A 24820-nucleotide genomic window follows, 5' to 3' on the forward strand; every position below is an offset into this window, starting at 1 on the left:
AAGTATTCATTCTAAAATTATTGTCATTAGTTTGCTATAAAGTTATATTCCATGTCTTAGCATTTGGAGATCCTTTTGTGTAATATCTTGTATAGCAACAACTTAAAAACCTGCATACTTTCTTTTTCTTATAAAAACCAAGTGAATTATGTGCTTTTAGCTTTGTGTAATTGTAAGAAATTATAAGGGAATAATTAATTCCTAGAATTCAGTGTGAAATTATACTTTAATTTACCGATTGCTTTTTAATAACAGTAAACATTCAGTTTTCAGTTGATTTTTTTTTTTTTTGATACTAAGAAAGTCTTAGGGAGAGAATTACTTGAAGTACACAGGAAAATAAGTTGCCTTTTAAAATTGTGTGTTAATTTATGTGTGAGATTTCCTTTGTAATCTATTTGCCTCATAAAATGCCTCTGAGTTTATTGAGCAAGTACTAGAAAACGAAAACTTCATTTTTTATCCCAGGACTTGAAAATCCCATGTAAACTTAGAAACTCCTTTCAGATGTGCACTAACATTTCTCTGTAGTCAGGATAGCATAAACTTCCAACTAAGCATTTAAACGCTGTATTTAGCAACTCAACCCCGTCCCCTTTCCTGTGAGGACTTTTGAAAGAATTTCTTCTTGGCCTTTATTTGTATGTACTTTAAAAAAATCAGTTTGTTCAATTCTTCATAACCATCAGACTCAGTCTTTGAACTAATATACTGTCAGACTATATTGCGTTTTTCTGGAAGTTAGAATTCTTGTTTAATCTTTGGTCATTGTTTTGAGACTTAGAAGAAGTTAAAGTAACTATCAACCTTTCTGGATTTGAAATTTAGTTTTTGGAGCATAGCAATTTCTCAGGGATCCAAATTATAAATGTTAACAGTGAGTGGTCTTCATTTAAGAAAATCTGATGTATAAAAATGTACATTTGTTACCTATTAAAAAACCTGCGAATAATGTAATTTGGTTGTAAAATCTATTAAGAAATAGCTACAATGTTTCTTTTCTATCCTTTTTTTTTAGATTTTATTTATTTATTTGAGAGAGAGCGTGCGCACAGGGGAAGGGGGAGGGGCAGAGGGAGAAGCAGACTCTCCGCTGAGCAGGGAGCAGGGAGCCTAATGGCGGGGCTGGATCCCAGGACCCTGGGCCGAAGGCAGACACTTAACCCACCCAGCCACCCAGGTGCCCGAGAAATAGCTACAATGTTTCTTAACAGAAGCTGTTCATTCTACCTGTGAGAACATCTATTGTAAATGGCAGGTTACACCTATTCTAGAATTCCTTAGTATGGAATTTTATTTCATTTTATTTTATTATTTTATTTGCCACAAAAAGGTCTTAAACTATTTAAAGGTGGTAAAGATTAATCAAAGTAGTGTACTTATTATTACCTAGGAAATTGGTTGTTTTTAAATCTTTGTACCAAAGGAAATTTGTGTTCATAAAGATACGTGATTAGAGATATGTATTAAGATGTTTTAGCACAAAAATCCATAAATAGCTGCTCATAATTAATGTTATTTTCATTTTTGTTTATTTTTTAGAAGTCGAACTGAACCAGTGATGGGAACTTCAAAAGCAGTATGTAAAAACACAATCTCACACTTTTTCTACACATTGCTTTTACCTTTATAATGTAGCAGTGAAGTAAATCATTTAGAACTTAATATCCAACTGATCATAGTACACATTGTAAATAAAATGTATTTTGATGACAGCTCAGTTGAATATGGATATATGTGGCATAATTTGCACACTTACTTTGTAGAAATGGGTAATTTGTGCCCCCAAAAAACACTGTTTCATATTAAATATGATAGCATCCTCCCTGTATGACACTGTGTTGTACAGTTAATGTATGATTCTTTTTAGCTCATGTAGGTTTTACACTAATGAACATGATGACATGTTCTACATCTGTCTGTCTATAGTTAGTATTTTGTATGTATGTACAGGCTGTTGTGTGCTTTTTGTTTCTTGCAATAAAAAAAATGTTTGGAGTGTATATTTTGCCATTTTCACGTTGTATCACTTAGTTTTTGTTAGTTTTTTTTTCTGCCTGATTGATGGCTTTAAAAAATGCATTAGCAATGTGCAAAGCTAATGTTAAAGTTTGATGCTTTCTCCAAGTTCAGACACATATAGAAAAGAGCTTTCCAGAGACTTTTGATGCAGCTTTATTACTTAGTTTTGTCTTATTTGGCAATTTCAAGCTTTTATTCTTTGTTTATATCTGTACTATAAAGTGAGACCTGAAATTGGGCCCCATGAGTATATGAATGTCTCATTGATGATTTATACAATTGAGTACATTGTTTTTAAATTTTAATACAAGGTCTTTCACTTCCAGCCTGCTTCGTTCTCCAAATTCAAATATTTCCCTCTTTCTCATAAAGATATTAAAATGCTGCATTAATTGTAAGCTAATTGAAAGCTGTAGCTCATCAAAGGTAACTCCCCTTAACCTGGGATAACATCTTAATTTTTATGATCACAGCTTAAGTATGACACCATGTTGACTTGGAGGTCTTAAGTAAAAGGCAGCAGTATTCCTAAGTTGTGGGGTGACACATCTGTTTCAGAGCATAGGGCTGTAGTAATTGGGTTCTGTAAACTTGATGGTTCTCGAAACATTTTACTGCTCAGGCTTGATCTGTACACAATACAAGATGTCTGAAATCTTGATTTAGGGAATTCAAGGGTATTGCTTGCTGTTTCACTTTATCTTTTTAAATACTACTGATCTTTGTGTATCAGGCATTTCACTAACCTTGGATCATTGCATCTTAAACATGATAATATAGAATATCTGAACTTTGGACTTGTTCTCTAAAGTATATGGCCTTTAGTTCTCATGGAACTAAATATGGTGATTCAAAGGTCAAAACTTAGTGTTTTGGGGTTCCCCCCCCGGGGGGGTATATGGGTTTTTTTTGTTTTTTGGTTTTTTTTGGGTTTTTTTTTTTGGGCATTTTGGTTTTTTTGTTTTTTTTTTTTTGTTTTGGTTTGGTTTTTTGGTTTTTAAAGCATAATGCTGTAAAAAACTGTCCAAGTTTCTGTTTTGCTGGTGATTGGTTTAAAACTGATTTTATGTATCCAAATGCTAGCACAAATTAGAGTGACTATCCTGGTGACTGTAGTAGTTAATGTAACACATTTTGTATAAAGTACTTTTATATAGTATTTAAACTAATTCAGATGAAGTTTTATTTCTTGAAAAGTTATTTCCTTTTTGTTTATTAGCATGTGTATAAACACAAATCACATGTTCATAAATAAAGTTAACATTCTTTTAGCCTTGTGTGTTCCCTGGCATGTCTGTATTACACTTACAAGAAGCAGTTTATTTTATGCTTATTTAGGTTTCTCTTTTTTTCTGTTTTTTTTCTTTTTTCCTTTTTCTTTTTTCTTTTTTTTTTTGATACTTTAAAAGTGGCTTTAATTTTTAGGTAGAATGTCTGAAATCAGGAGACATTAGATAATTTAATATCCCCATCATTTATTTGCTTGGGGTACAGTTGCTGGCATTTAGGTTGAGAATATATTCATCAAGCATAGTTAATGCCCATTTTACAAATCACCTGTTATTGTACACATTCACAAAAGCCAAGATAGAGCCACCAAAACAAATTTCTGAATTCTGATTAATAAAAGTAAATGTATGTACATTTTTGGTAACCTAAGCCAATTGTAATCAAGGATGGCTATTTCTATCTATATTCCTGAGCTTTGTTTTATTTAGTCATCCTTCCTTGTTGGTACTGCAAAGCTGGATGTTCTTCCTGCTTACTAAATACCGGAACTGCATTTTGTAGGATCCTTTAATTTCAAGCAAGGGTAGGTAGCATAAGAAATTTCAGATTCTTTCTCCCAGAAGTAAGACCACAAATTAGATGTGGGGAAGTGGGTTAATTTTAATGATGTTCAAAGTATGCATTGATTAGTTTTTTCTAAGACTACTTTTTTTTTTAACATGGTGCATTTTTTTAATCATTAGTATCTGAGAGTTAATATGTGTAATGAGGCTTAGGACATGTAAATTCCTAGTCATTTTTAAACCATTTCTTGTCAGCAGTTTTCACTAATTTCTAGTACCTTGCTATATGCAGAAAGTAATTGGATGCCTTTCTCAATTTGTGGTAAATTTTACTGCCTTGTGGATTTTAAGGTATTTAAGGTGCTAAAGTGATTGGTGGGGAAAAAAAGTGATGTAGTTGTCAAGTATCTGAAACCACTTTTTAGGGTACTAAAACAAGTTGGTAGAAAACTAAAAGGGCAAGAAAGCCTGGCGTAAGAACCAAAAGACAGCTATATCTTAGGAATGGGAAGAACAAAAAATGTTAGTATTTTAGTTCCAGCTGTAAGAAAGTTAATATAGCTGCTTTCTTTTAAATGATCAGTATTAATATTCTAGATAGTAATGGATTTATTTTGAAGGGCTATTTTTGTTTCTTTGGTTAGAAACAGATGATGCTTGACAGTAATTTGTTCAGTTCTTGTTACTTAGATTCAAGTAATTCCTAGCTAATATAAAATGTAACCCTCTTGAAGATAGATGATCAGAATTTATTCTGGATAAAAATAAGATATTTGTGTACTTTTTTTCTTTAAGCTTCCCTTTGAGATTAGTTCTGTAATGAAAGAGCACTTAAAAGCTAGATGAAAATAAGAACACAACACGTTGGTGGATTATACGGTTGTGTATTAGGAATGCGGAGTTAGTGCATTATGAACTCTGCCGCCCCTCAGTGGGGAGCTAAGAACCTTTTGTTTAAATAAGCATCCCAGTAATAATATCCATTAAACTAACTTTTAAAACCCTAAGATATTTATAAGGTGTATTTTAAATTTAGCCAACATTATTTTTACTTATTGAACTCCTACTGTGGTAGGCATTGTGCTAAGAACTTCATATTGAAACTGGTAACATTTCTATTTGGGACTCTATTGGGACTCTTCTATTTGGGACTCATGCTGTTTTTATTTTAATACTCTTAGTTCTCTGGAATATTTGAAAAATACCTGATGGAGACTTACTTTGTTGTTGTTGTTGTTGTTTTTCTTTGATCCAGACATTTCGTTACATCCTCTCCATTTTAAACAAGAGTTCTGACCAGTAATGCATGAGAAATTTATAATCTGTTGAATAAGCAACCCAGTTACTACCTAGGAAGCTAATAATGTTTTCATTTTGGCACACTTATAGGGAAATCATATCTTTAGAGTTATATGCTAAAGGGGGTGTGTGTGTACATATGTACACATATACACTTTAAAAAACTGATAATTAAAATCATTTCAGGGATCAAATAATGAAAAAATTTTTAATATCACATTTGAAAATACATTTTTAAAATCCTTCTTACATCCTTCAATATATAATACTTGCTCGCTCCATTTGATTAAATTAACTTTCTTCACACATTAAAGTCCATCCTCTTATGATAGCCCTGTTTGCCTTTGCGCCAGGCTACCTTTGGTTTCCCTTTTTTTGGCTTAACATCTTTGCCCTGATAAAGCTGTGGTTTCTTTGGCAAAAAGCCATTCTTACTCTTTGTATGGGAGAATAAACAAACTTACTCAGAATGAACAGTACATGCTCAAAAATAGAGAAAAAAGTAGCAATTATGTGGGAGCTGTTTATTAAAGCAATTATCTGAGCCTTTAAAGAGCTGCTTGTTTTTACAGTGTTATATGATGGCATTCCAGGAAAGTTAGATTTCTTATTCTCTCGTCTAGTGTACATTGTCTTGAGCATTATCCGATTTAGAGACCATCGATAGACACGGGACTCTTCTTGAATATTTAGTCACTGCTCTGAACACATTTTCTGTGATATATTTTTCTTCACCCTGTTCTTTTCATTGTAATTGAGTCCCCTTCAACTTTAGCCTTTTACTGTGTGTGAAATATGTAGAGAAGGGTAAAGCAGGGTGAGCTACAATTTCAGCTTTAAAACTGGAAATAACATTTTTTAGAAAACTTCTAAGAAAATGCCCAATATTTGAACATTAAGTGGCAGTAGGGACTAAATGATCACTTTCAGATGTTTTCAGTGTGGAACTTGAATGTGTGTTTAATTTTTTGTGAACAGATTGATGACTCTTCTGCGTCTATTTCTCTGGCCCAGCTTACAAAGGTATATATATATATTCTTGAAAATATAAATCTTTTTCTAACATCGTATTTTTTTAATGTGGAACAATTGTTTGAAGAGGGGTTGGGGGAGGATGTATTTTGCGAAAACATTGTACACATTATTACTATCCTGTAAAGAGTAGTTGCTGTTTTGAGAAGATAGGGGGAATATTTTGGCAGCCTCACCATAATGTTGGAGTGTTCATCTTCAAGACAGAAGAAACACATGAAGCTACACTTACTTGGTTTTTTTTTCCCTCATACATTTTGTTTAATTATACATTGGAAACTAACAAAGTTCTGGAGGAATTTCCTGGTTTTGGCTGTAAATTATGTGGACTTTCTTTAAGCAGCCAAAATAGAAGCTTTCCTTTACATGGACGATTGCACGGTTATTTCTCGAATATTTGAATTGATCCCATGAAGGTCAACATTTTAAATGTGTTACAATTGTTTCTTTATGCTATAGACTTGTAGTCTGTCTGCATTAGAAAAAGTTTTAAACAACCTAATTTGTTTGAACACAGACTACATGAATTGTGTAAATGTATAAGCTGTTTGCAGGAATATACCAATGTGTATGTTTGGCAGAGGGGCAAATTGTTACCTCCTGAAATAATTGTATATGCCATGTTTTGCGATAAAATTGCTTGCATTTTCTGCTCAACAATGTGTACTTTTGTTTGGGAAAGCACTAGTGATGGATTACTTTTTAAAACTATAGATGTAGTTTGCAAATCATGCCTTAACAAAAAAAAGACATATATTACAGAATAGGCACATTTTTGAGGACCAAGAAGGAAGTCTTCCAATTTTCCAAAAATCCTTTTTCCCCTGCTATCGGAAATGTAAAACCAAACTTAAGTAACCAAGATTAACGAGTTGGATGGATTTTCCATTAGTGCTGTCCCTATCTTAGCCTTGGCTTTGTTAGAGGTTGTGTCCTTTTCCCTAGAATGTATCCCCCCAAAATGTCCTAGTAACAAATAAGCTTTTTAAGCTCTTGTTCCGGGAAAACTAAACATTAAAATTGATGATTCTAAGACACAAGTGGGCTGAAACCATCCTCTCACAATTTTCTAATGCAAAGTGGTCTAGCATAGAGTTAACCTCTTAAGCAGTTTATAGTTCATGGTTTTAATTCTTATGTGCTGTAAGGACCATATTTGAGTTTTGGTCTGTTCCTACCATTGTTTCTTTGTGGGAAGCAGTTGGGGAATTTTGGAGGTTTGGGGGATTTTTTTTTTTTTTAACTTTGTAAATTAATGTTTGGGTTCAAACAAATTAGTTGTTCAACATCTGTAATCCAGTTTTCTGTAAATGTTGCTGTTGTTCTAAGCTCTGTTAATGTTAAGCATTCTTTGTATATAAAATTACAATAAAATGTTAAAACTGGTTGCTTGTTTTGTGGATGAATGTAAAGATAAAACCCAATGAATGGCTGATGTGAGTGCTAGATGCTTGAAGATTAAAGTTATTAGGACTCACTCCCTTAGACCCTGCTTATATCTAGACTGTTCTGTATATAATACCTTAAAGATGAATGAAGTTCATAAAACTTTGGAGAGTTGGATTTATAATTCTGAGTGCTCAGTTGCATGTGCTTTGCACTAATTTGAAACTGATGGTACTACTTAAAGAGTCTTCTGGCTTAATACCAGCTGCATAATATGTTCAGTTGTTCTACCCACAACCCTACCTCCAAGTTGATAATATTAAGTCTTTATGTTGTGACACTTGAATTATTTTGAAGATTTAAAATATCAAGTGTTTCCGTAATCTGCTTTTAACTCTTAGAGGAATCATATGCAAATCTTAATGTAAGGTACAAACAGGGTCTAAGGTTTGAGTGCCCCCAGAACAACCTTCCTCAGCCCTGCAGACACCCAAACATCATGTAATGACCTAAGGAAACTCCCGGGGCCTCTTCTAGGTTATACATGTAAATAGTTTTCAGTTTTAGGTTTTATGCAAGATTAGATACTGCTCTTTACAGGATGAGTGGTGTTGTCTTTGGCTGTGTGGTCTTAAATGTGTTTCTAATGTGTGTGTCAAATAATTACCTGTTAAACAGACTGCCAATCTGGCTGAAGCCAATGCTTCTGAAGAAGATAAAATTAAAGCAATGATGTCGCAATCTGGCCATGAATACGACCCAATCAAGTAAGTCCATAAATGCTTCGTACTAATAGGTACTTTGGGGTGGGTTTTTCCCCCCCAATCAAAAGCATTGTTTTTTCAAGTTTTTGTGTACATGTAATTTTTTTTTCCCTTTCAGTTACATGAAGAAACCTCTAGGTCCACCACCTCCATCTTACACCTGTTTTCGTTGTGGTAAACCTGGCCATTATATTAAGAATTGCCCAACAAATGGGGTAAGTCCAGAGTAAAAACCCTGGTACACTTTATTTTTCTTAATTATTTCTTAGCCATTGTGTTTTTCTTGGTGAATACTGCCTTCACTATGACAATGGCAAATGAGTACAGGCTCTGGAGCAAAATTACCAGGCTTCAGACCCTGGCTCTGCCACTTAATAGCTGGGTGAGCTTGGGCAAACTACTTGATTCTTCAGGTCTGTCGTTTCTTCTCTGTGAGACCGAGATGCTCATAGCAGTATTTCCCTCACGTGGCTATTGTGAGGATTAAATGAGATCATATGTGTAAAGCACTACAAATAATAGAAGCAGTTAATGAGCACGGTGTGTTAGTTCATATTAAATAAAGGTAATTGCTTGCTTTTTTCCTCCTTTCTCCTTTCCCCTCCGAATAGGATAAAAACTTTGAATCTGGTCCTAGGATTAAAAAGAGCACTGGTATTCCCAGAAGTTTTATGATGGAGGTGAAAGATCCTAACATGAAAGGTGCAATGCTTACCAACACTGGAAAATATGCAATACCAACTATAGATGCGTAAGTATGCGAGTTAGGTATGACCTGTGAGGCCGCCATCCGGCCAGGCACCAGTACTCTCTGTAGTCTCAGGCTCATAACGTGGCTATTTGGATTTCTTGTGAGCATTGTATAGCAAGACTGTTAGTCTCCATGTGTTGCATTTCTATGTGAAGAATGAGAGGCTGCAGTCTGCTCCATGAAATGCAAATTTAAAATGGATTTGGGGTTTTTTGTTATCACCGAGTGCCACTTCCCTTGTAGTCTTCTGATTTTTTCTTTTTCTGTCATACCCTGCTTTCTTCCTCATTCACATACATACTCCCATATAATCTTATATGCTATCTACATTTTTTAAGTGTATGTGCTGCCGAAGCGAGCACTACATTTTTTAAGTGAAGAAGACAAATATCTTAATCTTTTTGAGAAACAAAAGGCTTAAGCATAAACGTTCTACAAGATGTCAAGGCAGATATAAGTGCCGAGAATAAATGAAAAACTGAGTCCTCTTGAATAAGTTCAGATATACTGTGTGAGTGTTAAGATTCTAATATATGGTTTATTTTATAAGCCATTAGCTTAGAAGAGCTACAGCGCTGTATGCTACAGCTTCGTGCTTATTTTGAATGGGTTTTCAGATTTTACTTAATGAGTCAATTTTAATGAAATGGATAGATGTGAAAACCTAGTGGTATAGTTCAACTAGGTAACTTCTCATTTTATCTGCCCTTATTGATACATCTAATTACATTTTCAGTTGCCCTGGGCAGCTGTGAATTCATAATACAGAGCACAGTATTAATTGTCCCTTTGGACTGCATTCTCTAACCAGTCCTCCAGTGGATTATGAAGTGAGTACGTCCTCAGGACATACCTTGAGAAACATCAATTTAGAGAATAGCTGGCAGTGTTCATAGTGACACAGGGAAAATGTGCAGAAGAACAGTTTTCCTCAGCTTCATGCTGTCATGTTGAAGCGTAGTGAGCTGGCGAGGGTGATGGAGAAAGATGGCTATGCTACCGAAATGATATGGAACAGACAGAGTGGTTTCAAGTATGTGCTTTAGTAATAAGTACCTTGTTTTAGTTCACGGATAGGAATGAATGTTCTTCCAAACTCCCAACCCTGTTCACTTTCTCAGTTTCACCCCCATCTATTTTTTATCCGTCACCATCCTGTGTTTTGTGGTTCATCTTAGACTAGTCTGTTGTTATGCTGTTTCTAATTCAGACATTTCATACATGCTTCCAAACAACTTAGGTTGAAATGGTTGATTTTTACAGACACAATTTAAGAGCAGACCGCTTCATCTTAATATAATATATACAAGTAAAAGTATTTAAATAAAAATTTATGTTGGAAAAATTAACACCACCCTTGTGAACCCTAACTAATAATTAACTTCATTGCCTTTGAATGCTGAAATACAAAAGCCCATTTGTGCCAAACACACAGCAAATACTGGGGAAAAATGGGAGCCCAAATATTTTAAATGAAACTTTCACCCTCTCCACTAACACCACTGATAAGCAACTCAGACTCTTCTTCTGTTTCTTTTTCTATCCTCTGTTCTCCTCTTTTTTTTTTTTTTCTTTTCTTTTCTCTCTTTTGGGCAGTGGGAGACTCCTCTTTCACAAATTGGGAACAATGGGGCATAAGCAAATTGATACTTATTTCTGGAATCGTGGTGATGTCTATGGAGCAACTGCAACACAAATAACACACCTAAGGTACCCTACTCCGTACAGCTGAGATTCTTTCATTTCCAGCGTTGAGATTGACACACTGTTCCTAAATGAGGTAGAAAGAATTTAGGAATTCCTGTGTTTCATAAATCTGCCTGATTACAGAGAAGATGGGGGTGTTCGAAATAGTGACAAGTCTGAGAATAGTGTATTGTGTTTCTTTCTTTTTAATATATTAAATATACAACATTTCTGCAAAATGCACTTCAACCAAAAAAATGGACCCCATGGTGGAAGTGTTACTTTATATTTTTGTAACACATACTCTGATCACTTAAGTCATTTATATTTCTTAGTTGGCTTTAATAGATTAGTCTCTCTTTTAAAATACTGATGATGAGTAGACCACTGGTTTTGCAGTCTACTAGCTACTGGTGTGGTTGGCAGTGTCCTATTTCCCTTGAAATATCCCCCTTGATTGTGTAATGTCAGCACCAATTTCTATTTCCTGTGGTACAGCATTCACTCTGGTACCTTCACACATTCTGGGACTGTGGGACTGTGGAGGGGAAATTTCACTTGTTTTTCAAGTAATATGGTAGGATAGGGAAAATTGTGGCTAAGGTGTTGTCAGGTCTAAGTTCAAATCCTGTCTCTGCCACTTAAACATAATTTTGTGGCACTGAATGTGCTCCTTTATTCTCCGGCCCTTAGTTCTAGAGTTGTGGATTCTTAAGATCCTGTTAGCCAGTTTTATAGTGTTTGTTTCTTTTTGTTATACTTGTTTAGGATTTTGTTTTATGTCTTTTTTGTTGTTTAGGGGGAGGATGTTCATAATTACTCCCTTATTTTGGAAGGTGCTACACTTGTGTAAACAAATTTAGCATCGTACTGAATTACAAGTTCCAAATATGGCATAGTAGAACATGTGTGTATCTTGGAAATACTTTGCCGCCTTAACAGTGTTAAAACAGTAAAACCTTCTTTTACAGAGAAGCATATGCAATTGGGAAGAAAGAAAAACCACCTTTCTTACCAGAGGAGCCATCTTCTTCTTCAGAAGAAGATGATCCTATCCCAGATGAATTGTTGTGTCTCATCTGCAAAGATATTATGACTGATGCTGTTGTCATTCCCTGCTGTGGAAACAGTTATTGTGATGAATGTAAGAAACATTGACCCTTCAAAGACGTAGATCTTAGAACATGTCTATTTACCTGGAAAGGCTCTAAGCAACATTATAGGTTTTAATAATGAAGTATAAAATGTCAATAATTGGTCAGTTCATCAGTGAGCATTTAATAGCAAGGACCGTCTTTGTCGCTGCTTTTTTTTTTTTTTAATAACAACAGCCTCTTTGTCCTGTTAATTATTAGTTAGAATGGACCACCTCTTATACCTTCATCAGGGTAGCTGTACTGAGGTTTTATGAAATGTAGGATTTTTGTTGCCTATACGTTTTAAATGGAATGCAAAATTTTGAAAGCTTTTTGGGCCTTAGATATTCTGGAAATATTTTTAAATGGTACTTAAATCCCTTTCCTGGATTGTGAAAAATCGCTTACTCTAAATTCCTAAGTTTGATTGAGAACTGCTGTCTGTAAAGATACTGCCCAACATTTGCCATGTGGTGGCTTGTGACTTTTTTTTCTGATCATTTATATTAGCATTTGTTTTTTTCTGCCACGTATTCTAAATTTGCCCCTTCTTAACCCAGATGAAAATGACATCATCTGAAAATTTTACTCCTCAGTCCTGCTCTGGCCTTTTTCATTTCTAAACATAGCTTTGGAATATAAATCTTTATTTTGGGGTCTTTTTAGTGAACGCCAAAGTCACTCAAGATTTGTTTCAGAGTGTGTCTTAGATTTAACAAACCACTTATTACTGGATTTTTTACTACACTGAAGCATAATCAGTGAATCTATAATTTAGCGTTATTCCTGTGCACTGTGCTGGAGGTGTCACTGACCTTCTTGTCTGAATAACCCTTCTGGTCTTTATCCTATACTTTTCTTGTGAGGCTTTTTTAAAAAGCCTGTTAGCCATGTAAAGTTTTATCTTTCTAGACTATATCTTACTTCTATTTTCCCCTATAATATTCCAACTACTAAACAAAGAGAATAGTATTTAGGAAAGAGTGCTTTTTCTCTTAGTTTAAATGTTTGTTGAAATTATATTCATGATTTCTATTTTTAAAGGTAGAGAGAAGTTAGCAGAGGAGTGCTATCAGGCGAGAGATTTTACTTCTAAGTTTCTTAATCTTATCTTAGAAATGATTAGTGATGTGTGCCTGGAAACAGTAATGTAACTGATTAGATATAAGTGGTCTTTGTAATTCATTCTCTAAACACTGAGTTTGTACTCTGCTTTTATTAATATTTAAAATATTTGACATAGGTATAAGAACAGCACTCTTGGAATCAGATGATCATACATGTCCAACATGCCATCAAAATGATGTCTCTCCTGATGCTTTAATTGCCAATAAATTCTTACGACAGGTAACTATCTTTGTATCCCTTTTCTAAAAAATTTTTTTAAATTTTTGATTGTTGGGGCGCCTGGGTGGATCAGTCGTTAAGCGTCTGCCTTCGGCTCAGGTCATGATCCCGGGGTCCTGGGATCGAGCCCCGCATCAGGCTTCCTGCTCCGCGGGAAGCCTGCTTCTCCCCTCCCACTCCCCCTGCTTGTGTTCCCTTTCTTGCTGTGTCTCTCTCTGTCAAATAAATAAATAAAGTCTTTAAAAAAATTTTTTTTTTTTGATTGTTCAGGGGCGCCTGGGTGGCTCAGTCATTAAGCGTCTGCCTTCGGCTCAGGTCATGATCCCAGGGTCCTGGGATCGAGCCCTGCATTGGACTCCCTGCTGAAGCAGGGAGCCTGCCTCTCCCTCTCCCGCTCCCCCTGCTTGTGTTCCTGCTCTCACTGTCTCTCTCTCTCTGTCAAATAAGTAAAATCTTTAAAAAAAAATTTTATGATTGTTTAAACTGTACTTGAGTAAATACAGCCTTACATCTTCCTGCATTTTTCTGTTTGGTATATATAGGCTGTTAATAACTTCAAAAATGAAACTGGTTATACAAAAAGACTACGAAAACAGTTACCCCCACCACCACCCCCAATACCCCCTCCAAGACCACTCATCCAGCGGAACCTACAACCTCTGATGAGATCTCCAATATCAAGACAACAGGATCCTCTGATGATTCCAGTGACATCTTCATCAACTCACCCAGCTCCCTCTATGTCTTCATTAACTTCTAACCCGTCTTCCTTGGCCCCTCCTGTGCCCGGAAATTCATCTTCTACCCCAGCTCCTGTACCTGATATAACTGCGACAGTCTCCATATCAGTCCACTCAGAAAAATCAGATGGACCTTTCCGGTAAGTCTGTGTGCAGTTCTCACTCTTCAGAAACAAGTGAGATCAGTAATACAGTTTTTTATTGTTGTATATTGCTCTAGCAGTTGTAGTGACCTGCAGTATGTATCATCCTTGTGAATCATTGTACTCAGTAAGGTGGGGGAATAAAGTAACCCTCTTCTAAAGGTTTCCTTGTAAGAGATGACTTACTCTTAATTGGAAGAACAGATAAATGAAGGAGATTCACTCGGCAAATGATTAAGCATCCCAAGGTCAAGGACTATACAAGTTGCCAAGAACCCTTGTTAAATGTCAAATCATAGAGAGAATTCACTTGTAGTCATAATGGTGGTATTAGAGTTGATGTGAGCAGAACTAAGCACAATTTGGATCGGTGGAGTAGAGGGAATAAAACATTGGTGGCAGTAGAAAAGTCAGAAACAAACTGACTGGAGCAAACTTAGGTAGAAGATGACCAGTGAAAACTCACTTAAATCCTACCACTTCAGACACAAAAAGGACCTTTGACCATGTCATCCAGTGGCTCATAAATTCTTAAAGAATCAACAACTTTTTAAAAATGTTTTATTGTTATGTTAATCACCATACATTACATCATTAGTTTTTGATGTAGTGTTCCATGATTGTTTGTGCATAACACCCAGTGCTCCATGCAGAATGTGCCGTCTTTAATACCCATCACCAGGCTGACCCATCCCCCCACCCCCCTCCCCTCTAGAACCCTCAGTTTGTTTTTCAGAGTCCATTGTCTCTCATGGTTCGTCTCCCCCTCCGACTTACTCTCCTTCATTCTTCAGAAGTACAGATTTGTGATTCAAGAATCAACAACTTTAAAAAAAAAAAAAATAGATGCCAGGGATCTGTACAGACCTACTGAAGCAAAAATCTTGAGGACTGGGACCTTTACATGTATATGGAAGACTTCTCACTGATTTTCTGTGATTAACAGTGGGAATGAGTCTCAGGGTTCATTGGCTTTTCTAAGATCACCCCTTTGATTCAGTGGTGGAGCTGGAAGTAGAATTCACTCTTAATCCTGTCTTCTTTAGGTCCCACACTTTGACTTTTTTTTTTAAGCTTTATTATTCTTAGAACTGAACTGATTTCTTTCATAGCTATCACAGATGGGACTCCTTAAGGAGATTCCTTCTTTTTACTTACATTGTGTGTTTGAGGAACTGTGCAAAGGTCTAGGCTTCTCACTTTCCTCCAGAGTTTTCTTCAGCTTTGATTTAACTCACCTTAATGCAGGTGGTGGGTGGACAGACTTAGTAATAATATGTAAATTTTTTACTCTTAATCCTCCATTTCTGATGACTTCTTAATGTATTGCAAACTACATTGTTTTGTAGGGACTCTGATAGTAAAATACTGCCGGCTGCAGCCCTTGCGCCTGAGCACTCAAAGGGTGCCTCTTCAATCGCAATCACTGCTCTTATGGAGGAGAAGGTAAGTTTGATTGGCTTTTAAATTTGGAGGTTTGTCTTACAGTTTTTCTTCCAGGTTTTTTTTTGTTTTTTTTTAACTCTCCCTCTTTTGTCTTTTTTTTTTTTTTAACTTTCTTTTTATTCATGTTTTTTTCCTACAGGGTTACCAGGTGCCTGTACTTGGAACCCCGTCTTTGCTTGGACAGTCACTATTGCATGGACAGTTGATCCCCACAACTGGTGAGTAAAATCATTCTGGTTTGAACATTTTCTCCATTCAAAAATAGTTGTAACTTTACTTAACATGCGATTTCATATTTACCTATTGTTTTTGTTTCCAAGGTCCAGTAAGAATAAATACTGCTCGTCCAGGTGGTGGTCGACCAGGTTGGGAACAGTAAGTATATGTTTAAAAAATCTACAGATGATTGCTTTTGAACTAGATAATGGGAATTAGAATCAAATGTGTTGGTGAATATTTTTTATTGTGAACTCCTCTTTCATATGCCACGTTAATGTAGTTTTTATGTAAAGTGGCATAAATTCAAGATTATGTGAAGAACTATTTTCTAAAAGAATGAGTAATTCTTTTCTGAAAATGGTAAAATACAAATTCATATCAATTTTTGTTACTTTCATGTCTTAGCAAATGGTGATCTTGACAGGATCTCAGTTCATGGATAAGTAGTAATTGAAAGTAGGGTTTTTTTTTGTTTTTTTGAAAGAGTGTTTTAAATGTTGAATCACTTACTGTGCTAATAGATTAAATTTTTTCCTAGCCTTAATATGGATTTTCAAAATTTGATTTGAGTAAACACATATTAAGGCTACCAAACAGTTTCTCATTTTGGATAGTCTGTATTAGTGGAATTTTATTACATATTAAAATCTATAGGATTTTGATCTTTGTATTGATAATGGTCTGTGGCATTAAAAATTAGTGTATTTATTTATGAATGGTCTTTATACAGTCATTTCTGTTTCTGTAATCTATATAAATAGGCTTATATATTTATATAAACTGGCTTATGTTCTAAAATTTTGATCTGTTTGTTTGAAAGATAAGTCAGATTTTTTTATTTTCAAGAGTATGCTAAGTGAGAGACTTAGCAGATTGTGTTGGTAGAAGGAATACAGGATTTGGAGACCGGTAGGCTTGGGTTGGAATCCCAGCCCCTGCACTTAACAGCTATATGACTCTTGGGCATGCAGTTTTATTCAGTTCCATTGCCTCATCTGCAGAATTGGAACAGTGCTAGTTCCTTAGCTGCACAGTGCCCAGCAGATAAAAGGGCTCTATTTCTCTTGTAACAAGTTCACAGTCACTTGTAGAATGCTAAATGGAATACCATATTGTGAAAAATATTGTACATTGAGGTTTAATTATTGTCACAATAGTTAATTGAAAAAATAGTTTAATACTTGCTCACATCCCCTCTATCTGGAACAAATTACAGAATGGGGGTCAGGAAGAAGAAAAAGTTTCTAGAATAGTTAAAATATGTGTCTTAAAGTCCACACACTAAGAGATCCTGTGTTATACTCAAGCCCATTTTATCTTTCCACACAGTTCCAATAAGCTTGGATATCTGGTTTCTCCACCACAGCAAATTAGAAGGGGGGAGAGGAGCTGCTACAGGTAGGCTTGTTAAACATCTTGAAAAACTGTAATCTGATGACATGCTGAAAAATATAACACAAAGAAATTAAAGCACAGCAGTGGCACGAGAGGGAGGTCATTTGGTTTATGCTTATCTCACTTAAGTCCTCAGTTGCCCTTGAGGCCTAGAGAAGAATAGATTACATTTAGTCTTTTAAATGATGGTTTTAGGCTACATCTTTAATACTCCTTCCCAGTGACTACTTTCTCCAAGCACACGGCAGAATATTACCTCACATTTACTCTTTTGAGGGTAGAAGGACGTCATTAAGGTCCAGACAGTATTTAAGGTGACAGTTTAATTTAAGATGAAAGTTAACTTGCTCACCTCCCAAGTGTGAAGGCTTGCATTTATTTCTCTTCTAGACTCCATTTTCTGAATCTCCTCCCACCTTCTCTTTTCCAAAAGAAGAGACAAAGAAATTGTTCACGGCTTTTGCCCTGGACAGGCAAAAGCAATGTTACTCTTCGAAGCCCTAAGTCTTATTATCTAGGTCACACTCGCCACCAGGGTAAAGGGCCTCTAAATTAACTCTATAACAAGAATATTAAGGTTTATCTTCTAGTGCTGCCTTGAGAATTGCTAAGTAATAACTTTGTTACTAGATCACGTTAATAGAAGATAATATTTACTAATTCAGACTGAAAAGAGCTTAAACTCTAAACCCCTGCTGCTGCTGTTGTGTACCAGTTATTCATAATTTAAAGAACCTTTAGCTTACAGAAATAAGCCCACCTTTTAAAGAAGTCACTATTTCTTTGATGAGGGACAATTCAGAAACTTTGGCCAGCACTCTTATTTTTACCCAACGCTTAGAAATAAAACATTGAGATTTTTAGTTGTTAGTGACAAATGTTAAGAGTGGTACTTATTTTCTTGAGGATGAAAGGTAGAGCATAGGGAATATAATCAGTGGTATTGTGATAGTGTAGTATGGTACAGTAGTTACACTGTGAACCTCACATAAGGTATAGACCTATTGAATCACTCTGTTGCACACCTGAAACTAATGTAACCTTGTGTGTTACATTCTAGTATAGTTATAGTATAGTATAGTTACAAACTATACTTCCAGTTTTTTTAAAAAATGTAACCAATTAATAAAAACTACTTTAAATGCAAAAACGAAACAAAACCAAAAAGCTATGAAGCCATTTAAAACTGTGTTTCTAAAGACATTTTAATGACATCGAGAAATGCTCATGATGTACATAATGTCAGGTGAAATATAAAATTATGAAAATCAAAAATACCTTGTACTTAGGTATTTTTGAAGTACCATTTAGAAGGATCCTTTCCACACTTCCTACCTCAAAGGATTACAGGAAGTGGTTTTTATTCATAGAAAGTTTTGGTTTGGAAGGCATTTTGGGGAGGCCTAGGTCAGAGAGGCATTAACCTTGTCAGTTCCTTTAAATGACAGATTCGGAAGTCACAAAAGATCTTTGTGGAGTGGTAATAAATCTGAACTTCACAAAAGAGAACTTCTAAATATGGCGTCTCCATAGAGAGAAGGCCCTGTAAACTTGTATCATTTCGGTCCCCAAGTGGCCTTAAAAATTGTATTTTCACATAAATAAGTTCCTATTCTTATTTGAATAGTTGATTCTATTCCATCATTTGTAAGTTTGAAGATAATTACAGATAGAAAAGACACTTACTTGTCTTGTCTTGGGTGATTATAGTTTGAAGGAATAATATCTCGGATTTATTTCTCCAGAAGTATAAACCGCGGACGACACCACAGCGAAAGATCACAGAGAACTCAAGGCCCGTCGCTACCAGCAACTCCAGTTTTTGTGCCTGTGCCACCCCCTCCTTTATACCCGCCCCCGCCCCATACACTTTCTCTCCCTCCAGGTGTGCCTCCTCCACAGTTCTCTCCTCAGTTTCCTCCTGGCCAGCCACCACCTGCTGGCTACAGTGTCCCTCCTCCAGGCTTTCCTCCGGCTCCGGCCAATTTATCGACAACTTGGGTATCCTCAGGAGTGCAGACAGCTCACTCAAATACCATCCCAACAACACAAGCACCCCCGTTGTCCAGGGAAGAATTCTATAGAGAGCAGCGACGGCTAAAAGAAGAGTGAGTGCTTCAGTTTGAAATTCTCATACACTCTCATTTTCTGATGTAACATTCAACCAGGTATCTTTGGAAACATTTTCTAGTGTTTCCAGTTAGTACAAGAAAAATCACCTAAAAATTAAGCCAAAGCCATACAAGCAACTTCCTCAGGGATTCTTAGTTATTTATAGTTTTAAAGTGGAAAACTAATGGCAATTTCATTCATTTCATTCATGATCTAATTACATTTGTCTTGTTAGTTTTCTTAAATGGTTTTTGTTAACTTTCACTCTTTAACTTTATTTTACTAGGGAAAAGAAAAAGTCCAAGCTAGATGAGTTTACAAATGATTTTGCTAAGGAATTGATGGAATACAAAAAGATTCAAAAGGAGCGTAGGCGCTCATTTTCCAGGTTAGTGTTTTGCAAGCCTTCACAACAGAATTACAAATGGGACTTTGAATATCCAGGGATTAGCTATGGATATAAATAACATTGCACTTACGGAATTTTTCTGATTCGGTCTAGGTTTATAGAAATGGACATGTAGCTTATTTCCCAATATCTGTTTATTGAAATAATGTCTCAATGTAAATTCTATTGTGTAGAACGAGCAGTTATGGGGATGAAATTGCCCTTGTCCCTTGAAGTTATTTGTAGCGTGAAATAATTGGGAAATGTTTGTGGAAGGAAAGAGAGAAATAGCTGAAGAACATTTCTGAGGACCCTTTTACCTGAGGCTACAGCTTCTTGCTGGAACATTAACCTGTGTAATTGTTGAAGTAGTGGTAGAATACAGACTGCTTTATTGATAGAAAAACTGAATTATAAAAATTCCCTGGAAGTTTGTTTAAAAGACTTATTTTTTAAGCTTACATTTGAAATGTGGTTCCTTTCAAAGCTAGACTATTGGCCAACGTAGGACAAAGAAATTACTCCTACTTAAATAACCAGATAGGAAGTAAAATTTAAATTTAATTGGCATTTTGTTTAATGTTAATTAGCTCATATAACTCACGGTACATTAATGCGCTTCACTCTTAATTGTCAAGATTTCACTTTTGTTTTGTAACAAATGATTGCTCTGATCTTTGTGTACTTTATTCCATTCCAGTAGAGGTCACTGTGCCTCTTTAATCATCTAAGATGAAATTTGATATAAAGAAAGATGGAACCGTGAGGAGAGCATGCTAGAATCTGAGTTTGTATTTTATTTTGTATATATTTCTCAACTATCAACTATTGTTTTGTTTTTGTTTTTAGGTCTAAATCTCCCTATAGTGGTTCATCATATTCAAGAAGTTCATATACTTATTCTAAGTCAAGATCTGGTTCAACACGTTCACGTTCTTATTCTCGATCATTTAGCCGCTCACACTCTCGTTCCTATTCACGATCACCTCCATACCCCAGAAGAGGCAGAGGCAAGAGCCGAAATTACCGTTCACGGTCTAGATCTCATGGATATCATCGATCTAGGTCAAGGTCACCCCCATATAGACGATATCATTCACGGTCAAGATCTCCTCAAGCATTTAGGGGACAGTCTCCTAATAAACGTAACGTGCCTCAAGGGGAAACAGAACGTGAATATTTTAATAGATACAGAGAAGTTCCGCCACCTTATGACATGAAAGCTTATTATGGGAGGAGTGTTGACTTTAGAGACCCATTTGAAAAAGAGCGTTACCGAGAATGGGAGAGAAAATATAGAGAGTGGTATGAAAAGTATTATAAAATAGGTTATGCTACTGGAGCACAGCCTAGACCATCAGCAAATAGAGAGAACTTTTCTCCAGAGAGGTTTTTACCTCTTAATATCAGGAATTCTCCCTTCACAAGAGGCCGCAGAGAAGATTATGCTGGTGGACAAAGCCATAGAAGTCGAAATTTAGGTGGCAACTATCCAGAAAAGCTTTCAACAAGAGACAGTCACAATCAGAAGGACAGCACAAAGTCGAAAGAGAAGGAGAGTGAAAATGCCCCAGGAGATGGTAAAGGAAACAAACATAAGAAACATAGGAAAAGAAGAAAGGGGGAGGAAAGCGAAGGCTTTCTAAACCCTGAGTTATTAGAAACTTCTAGGAAATCGAGAGAACCTACAAGTGGTGAAGAAAATAAAACAGATTCATTGTTTGTTCTCCCAAGTCGAGATGATGCTACACCTGTGAGAGATGAGCCAATGGATGCAGAATCTATCACTTTTAAATCAGTGTCTGAAAAAGACAAGAGGGAGAAAGACAAACCAAAAGCAAAAGGTGATAAGACCAAACGGAAAAATGATGGTTCTACTGTGTCCAAAAAAGAAAACGTTGCAAAACCTGCTAAGGGACCTCAAGAAAAACTAGATGGAGAGCGTGAAAAATCTCCTCGACCTGAACCTCCACTTAAAAAAGCCAAAGAGGAGACTCCAAAGACTGACAATGCTAAATCGTCATCTTCCTCTCAAAAAGATGAAAAGATCATTGGTACCCCCAGGAAAGCTCACTCTAAGTCGGCAAAAGAACACCAAGAGACGAAACCAGTCAAAGAGGAAAAAGTGAAGAAGGATTACTCCAAAGATGTCAAATCAGAAAAGCTAACTAATAAGGAAGAAAAGGCCAAGAAGCCTAGTGAGAAAAGTAAGCCACCTGACAGCAAGGGAGAAAAAAGAAAAAGAAAAACTGAAGAAAAGGGTGTAGATAAAGATTTTGAATCCTCTTCAATGAAAATCTCTAAACTAGAAGTAACTGAAATAGTGAAACCATCACCAAAGCGCAAAATGGAACCGGATATTGAAAAGATGGATAGGACCCCTGAGAAAGACAAAACTTCATCATCAACTGCCCCAGCCAAAAAAATCAAGCTCAACAGAGAAACTGGTAAAAAAATTGGAAGTACAGAAAATGTATCTAATACAAAAGAAACCTCTGAAAAATTGGAATCAACATCTAGCAAAGTTAAACAAGAAAAAGTCAAAGGAAAGGTCAGACGAAAAGTAGCTGGAGCTGAAGGATCCAGCTCAACGCTTGTGGATTATACCAGGTAACTGATTATGGGTGGTTGGGTGTGGATGTTTGGGGAAAGAATTCCTTTAATTTTATCAATGCTTTTAATTCTAAAGTGTAGTATGTTAATTAAGAAGGGGTTAGCCTGGCTTATTCTTGTCTTTAAAGAAAGGAGTTGAAGGTTGTAAATAGATTTTGTGGGTGAGCCTTTTTTTTTTAACACAATCCTACATTTAAATCATTTAATCTCAGAGTAGGGCTATTGGCTTTTGAGAGTTAAAAGGACATTTATGTTTAAGTTAGCCTTTTTTATATTTATCAGTGTTCAGTAGTAGTAAATTCCTCATTAAATTAACAGCATATTAATTTTTTTTTTAGTACGAGCTCAACTGGAGGCAGTCCTGTGCGGAAATCTGAAGAAAAAACAGATACAAAACGAACTGTCATTAAAACTATGGAAGAGTATAATAATGACAATACGGCTCCTGCTGAAGATGTTATTATTATGATTCAGGTTCCTCAGTCCAAATGGGATAAAGATGACTTTGAATCTGAAGAAGAAGATGTTAAGACAACACAGCCTATATCAAGTGTAGGAAAACCCGCCAGTGTTATTAAAAATGTTAGCACTAAACCCTTAAATACAGTCAAGTATACTGAAAAAGAAAGCGAGTCATCAGAGAAAATTCAGAAACTCACCAAGGAAGTGAGCCATGAACTTATACAACATGAGATCAAAAGTTCAAAGAACTCTGCATCCAGTGAAAAGGGGAAGACCAAAGATCGAGATCATTCAGTGTTGGAGAAGGAAAACCCTGAGAAGAGGAAGAACAGCGCTCCGCCAGAGAAAGATAGTAACTTGGACCGTCTGAATGAACAAGGAAATTTTAAAAGTCTGTCTCAGTCTTCCAAAGAGACGAGAACTTCAGATAAGCATGATTCCGTTCGAGGTTCTTCAACTAAAGACTTTACCCCCAACAGAGACAAAAAACCCGACTATGACAACAGAGAATACTCAAGTTCCAAACGTAGAGATGAAAGGAATGAATTAACAAGAAGGAAAGACTCTCCTTCTCGAAGTAAAGATTCTGCATCTGGACAGAAAACTAAGCCACGGGAGGAGAGAGATTTGCCCAAGAAGGGAACAGGAGATTCCAAAAAGAGCAATTCCAGTCCCTCAAGAGACAAAAGACCTCATGATCACAAAGCCACTTATGATACTAAACGCCCAAGTGAAGAGACAAAACCTGTAGATAAAAATCCTTGTAAAGATCGTGAGAAGCACATGTTAGAAGCAAGGAACAATAAAGAGTCAAGTGGCAATAAATTACCATATGTGCTTAACCCACCAGACCCACAGACTGAAAAAGAGCAAGTTCCTGGGCAGACTGACAAGAATGCAGTGAAGCCGAAACCGCAGTTAAGTCACTCCTCCCGACTTTCCTCCGACTTAACTAGAGAAACTGATGAAGCTGCTTTTGAACCAGACTATAATGAAAGTGACAGTGAAAGCAATGTGTCTGTAAAAGAGGAGGAAACTTCAGGAAAAGTTTCTAAGGAACTGAAAGATAAAGTCGTGGAGAAAGCAAAAGACAGCCTGGACCCAGCAGCAGGCGGCCAGATAGGCACAGCCAGGAGCCAGAGTCAAAGCAGCCCTAGTGTTAGTCCAAGTAGAAGTCATAGCCCTTCTGGAAGCCAAACCCGAAGCCACAGCAGTAGTGCCAGCTCTGCAGAGAGTCAGGACAGCAAGAAGAAGAAGAAGAAGAAGGAAAAGAAAAAGCACAAGAAACATAAAAAACATAAGAAGCATAAGAAGCATGCGGGCGCCGAAGTAGAATTGGAAAAAAGCCAAAAACACAAACACAAGAAAAAGAAGTCAAAGAAGAGCAAAGATAAAGAAAAGGAGAAGGAGAAAGATGACCAAAAAGTGAAATCTGTCCCCGTATAAAAGGACGGATTTTTAAAAATTGACTTAATTACTAAGTCATCTGTATTAAATTTTGTTATAATGTAAAGAGATTCAAGCCTTGTAAATAATGATATGGAAGACCCTGTGCTGCACTTAAAATATTGCTGCTTGATTATTTGATTTTTACATCAGAGCTTTATAACACGAACTTTTGTACAGAATTGTGAGTTGTGACCATGTAACATGAGAGGTTTTGCTAGGGCCTATTATTTTTAACCACCATTAATTAGTTGGGGTGGAGTTTACTGTACTGTGAAATTTTCACATTTGAATTTTTTTAATTGCCTGGCAAAAGCTGGTATCAGTTCTAAAATATCAGCAGAATGATTTGCTGAATTCATTACAACCCCAGTATGTCACTTTTTGATTACAATAAAAGTTTTCAGTAAACTTTTCAAATGTCGAATATATGTGTTATTTGAAGGAAGTGTGTCATGTCTCTTCCCCCTTCCATTTCCTCATTTAAAATAGCCTTTGAGCCTGTAGTATAAGCTGCACCAAATATACAAAATTATGAAGTAAACATGGTAGGTAGACTTCATCAGTGGGCTGGTAGTAGGTGGCCAGAAATAAGAAATCAGGATTAATTGGAGAGCTGGTTGAAAAAAAATCTGAAAGG

General features: G+C 36.1%; 1 protein-coding gene across 2 annotated transcripts in view; it reads left to right on the plus strand.

Annotated features, from left to right (window-relative positions):
- The window catches only part of RBBP6 (RB binding protein 6, ubiquitin ligase), a 32220-nt gene extending 7620 nt beyond the window's left edge, over nt 1–24600 (plus strand). Inside the window, exons 3-18 of one of the 2 annotated variants that reach the window (XM_025855366.2) lie at nt 1543–1579; nt 6093–6137; nt 8211–8299; nt 8415–8511; nt 8908–9047; nt 11705–11877; nt 13113–13216; nt 13759–14096; nt 15449–15545; nt 15685–15763; nt 15866–15920; nt 17094–17162; nt 18905–19267; nt 19558–19659; nt 20509–22269; nt 22611–24600. In XM_025855366.2, the coding sequence (XP_025711151.1) occupies nt 1543–1579; nt 6093–6137; nt 8211–8299; nt 8415–8511; nt 8908–9047; nt 11705–11877; nt 13113–13216; nt 13759–14096; nt 15449–15545; nt 15685–15763; nt 15866–15920; nt 17094–17162; nt 18905–19267; nt 19558–19659; nt 20509–22269; nt 22611–24180 (5119 nt within the window). In that variant the 3' untranslated portion in view covers nt 24181–24600. The remainder of the gene's footprint in view (nt 1–1542; nt 1580–6092; nt 6138–8210; nt 8300–8414; nt 8512–8907; nt 9048–11704; nt 11878–13112; nt 13217–13758; nt 14097–15448; nt 15546–15684; nt 15764–15865; nt 15921–17093; nt 17163–18904; nt 19268–19557; nt 19660–20508; nt 22270–22610) is intronic. The other variant, XM_025855370.2, reaches the window with a different exon arrangement.
- The last annotated feature ends 220 nt before the right edge of the window (nt 24601–24820 follow it).

The sequence above is a fragment of the Callorhinus ursinus genome, unplaced genomic scaffold, assembly GCF_003265705.2.
Source record: "Callorhinus ursinus isolate GAN/ISIS: 27379988/994484 unplaced genomic scaffold, GSC_fseal_2.0 scaffold85, whole genome shotgun sequence".
In the NCBI taxonomy this organism is placed as follows: Eukaryota; Metazoa; Chordata; class Mammalia; order Carnivora; family Otariidae; genus Callorhinus; species Callorhinus ursinus.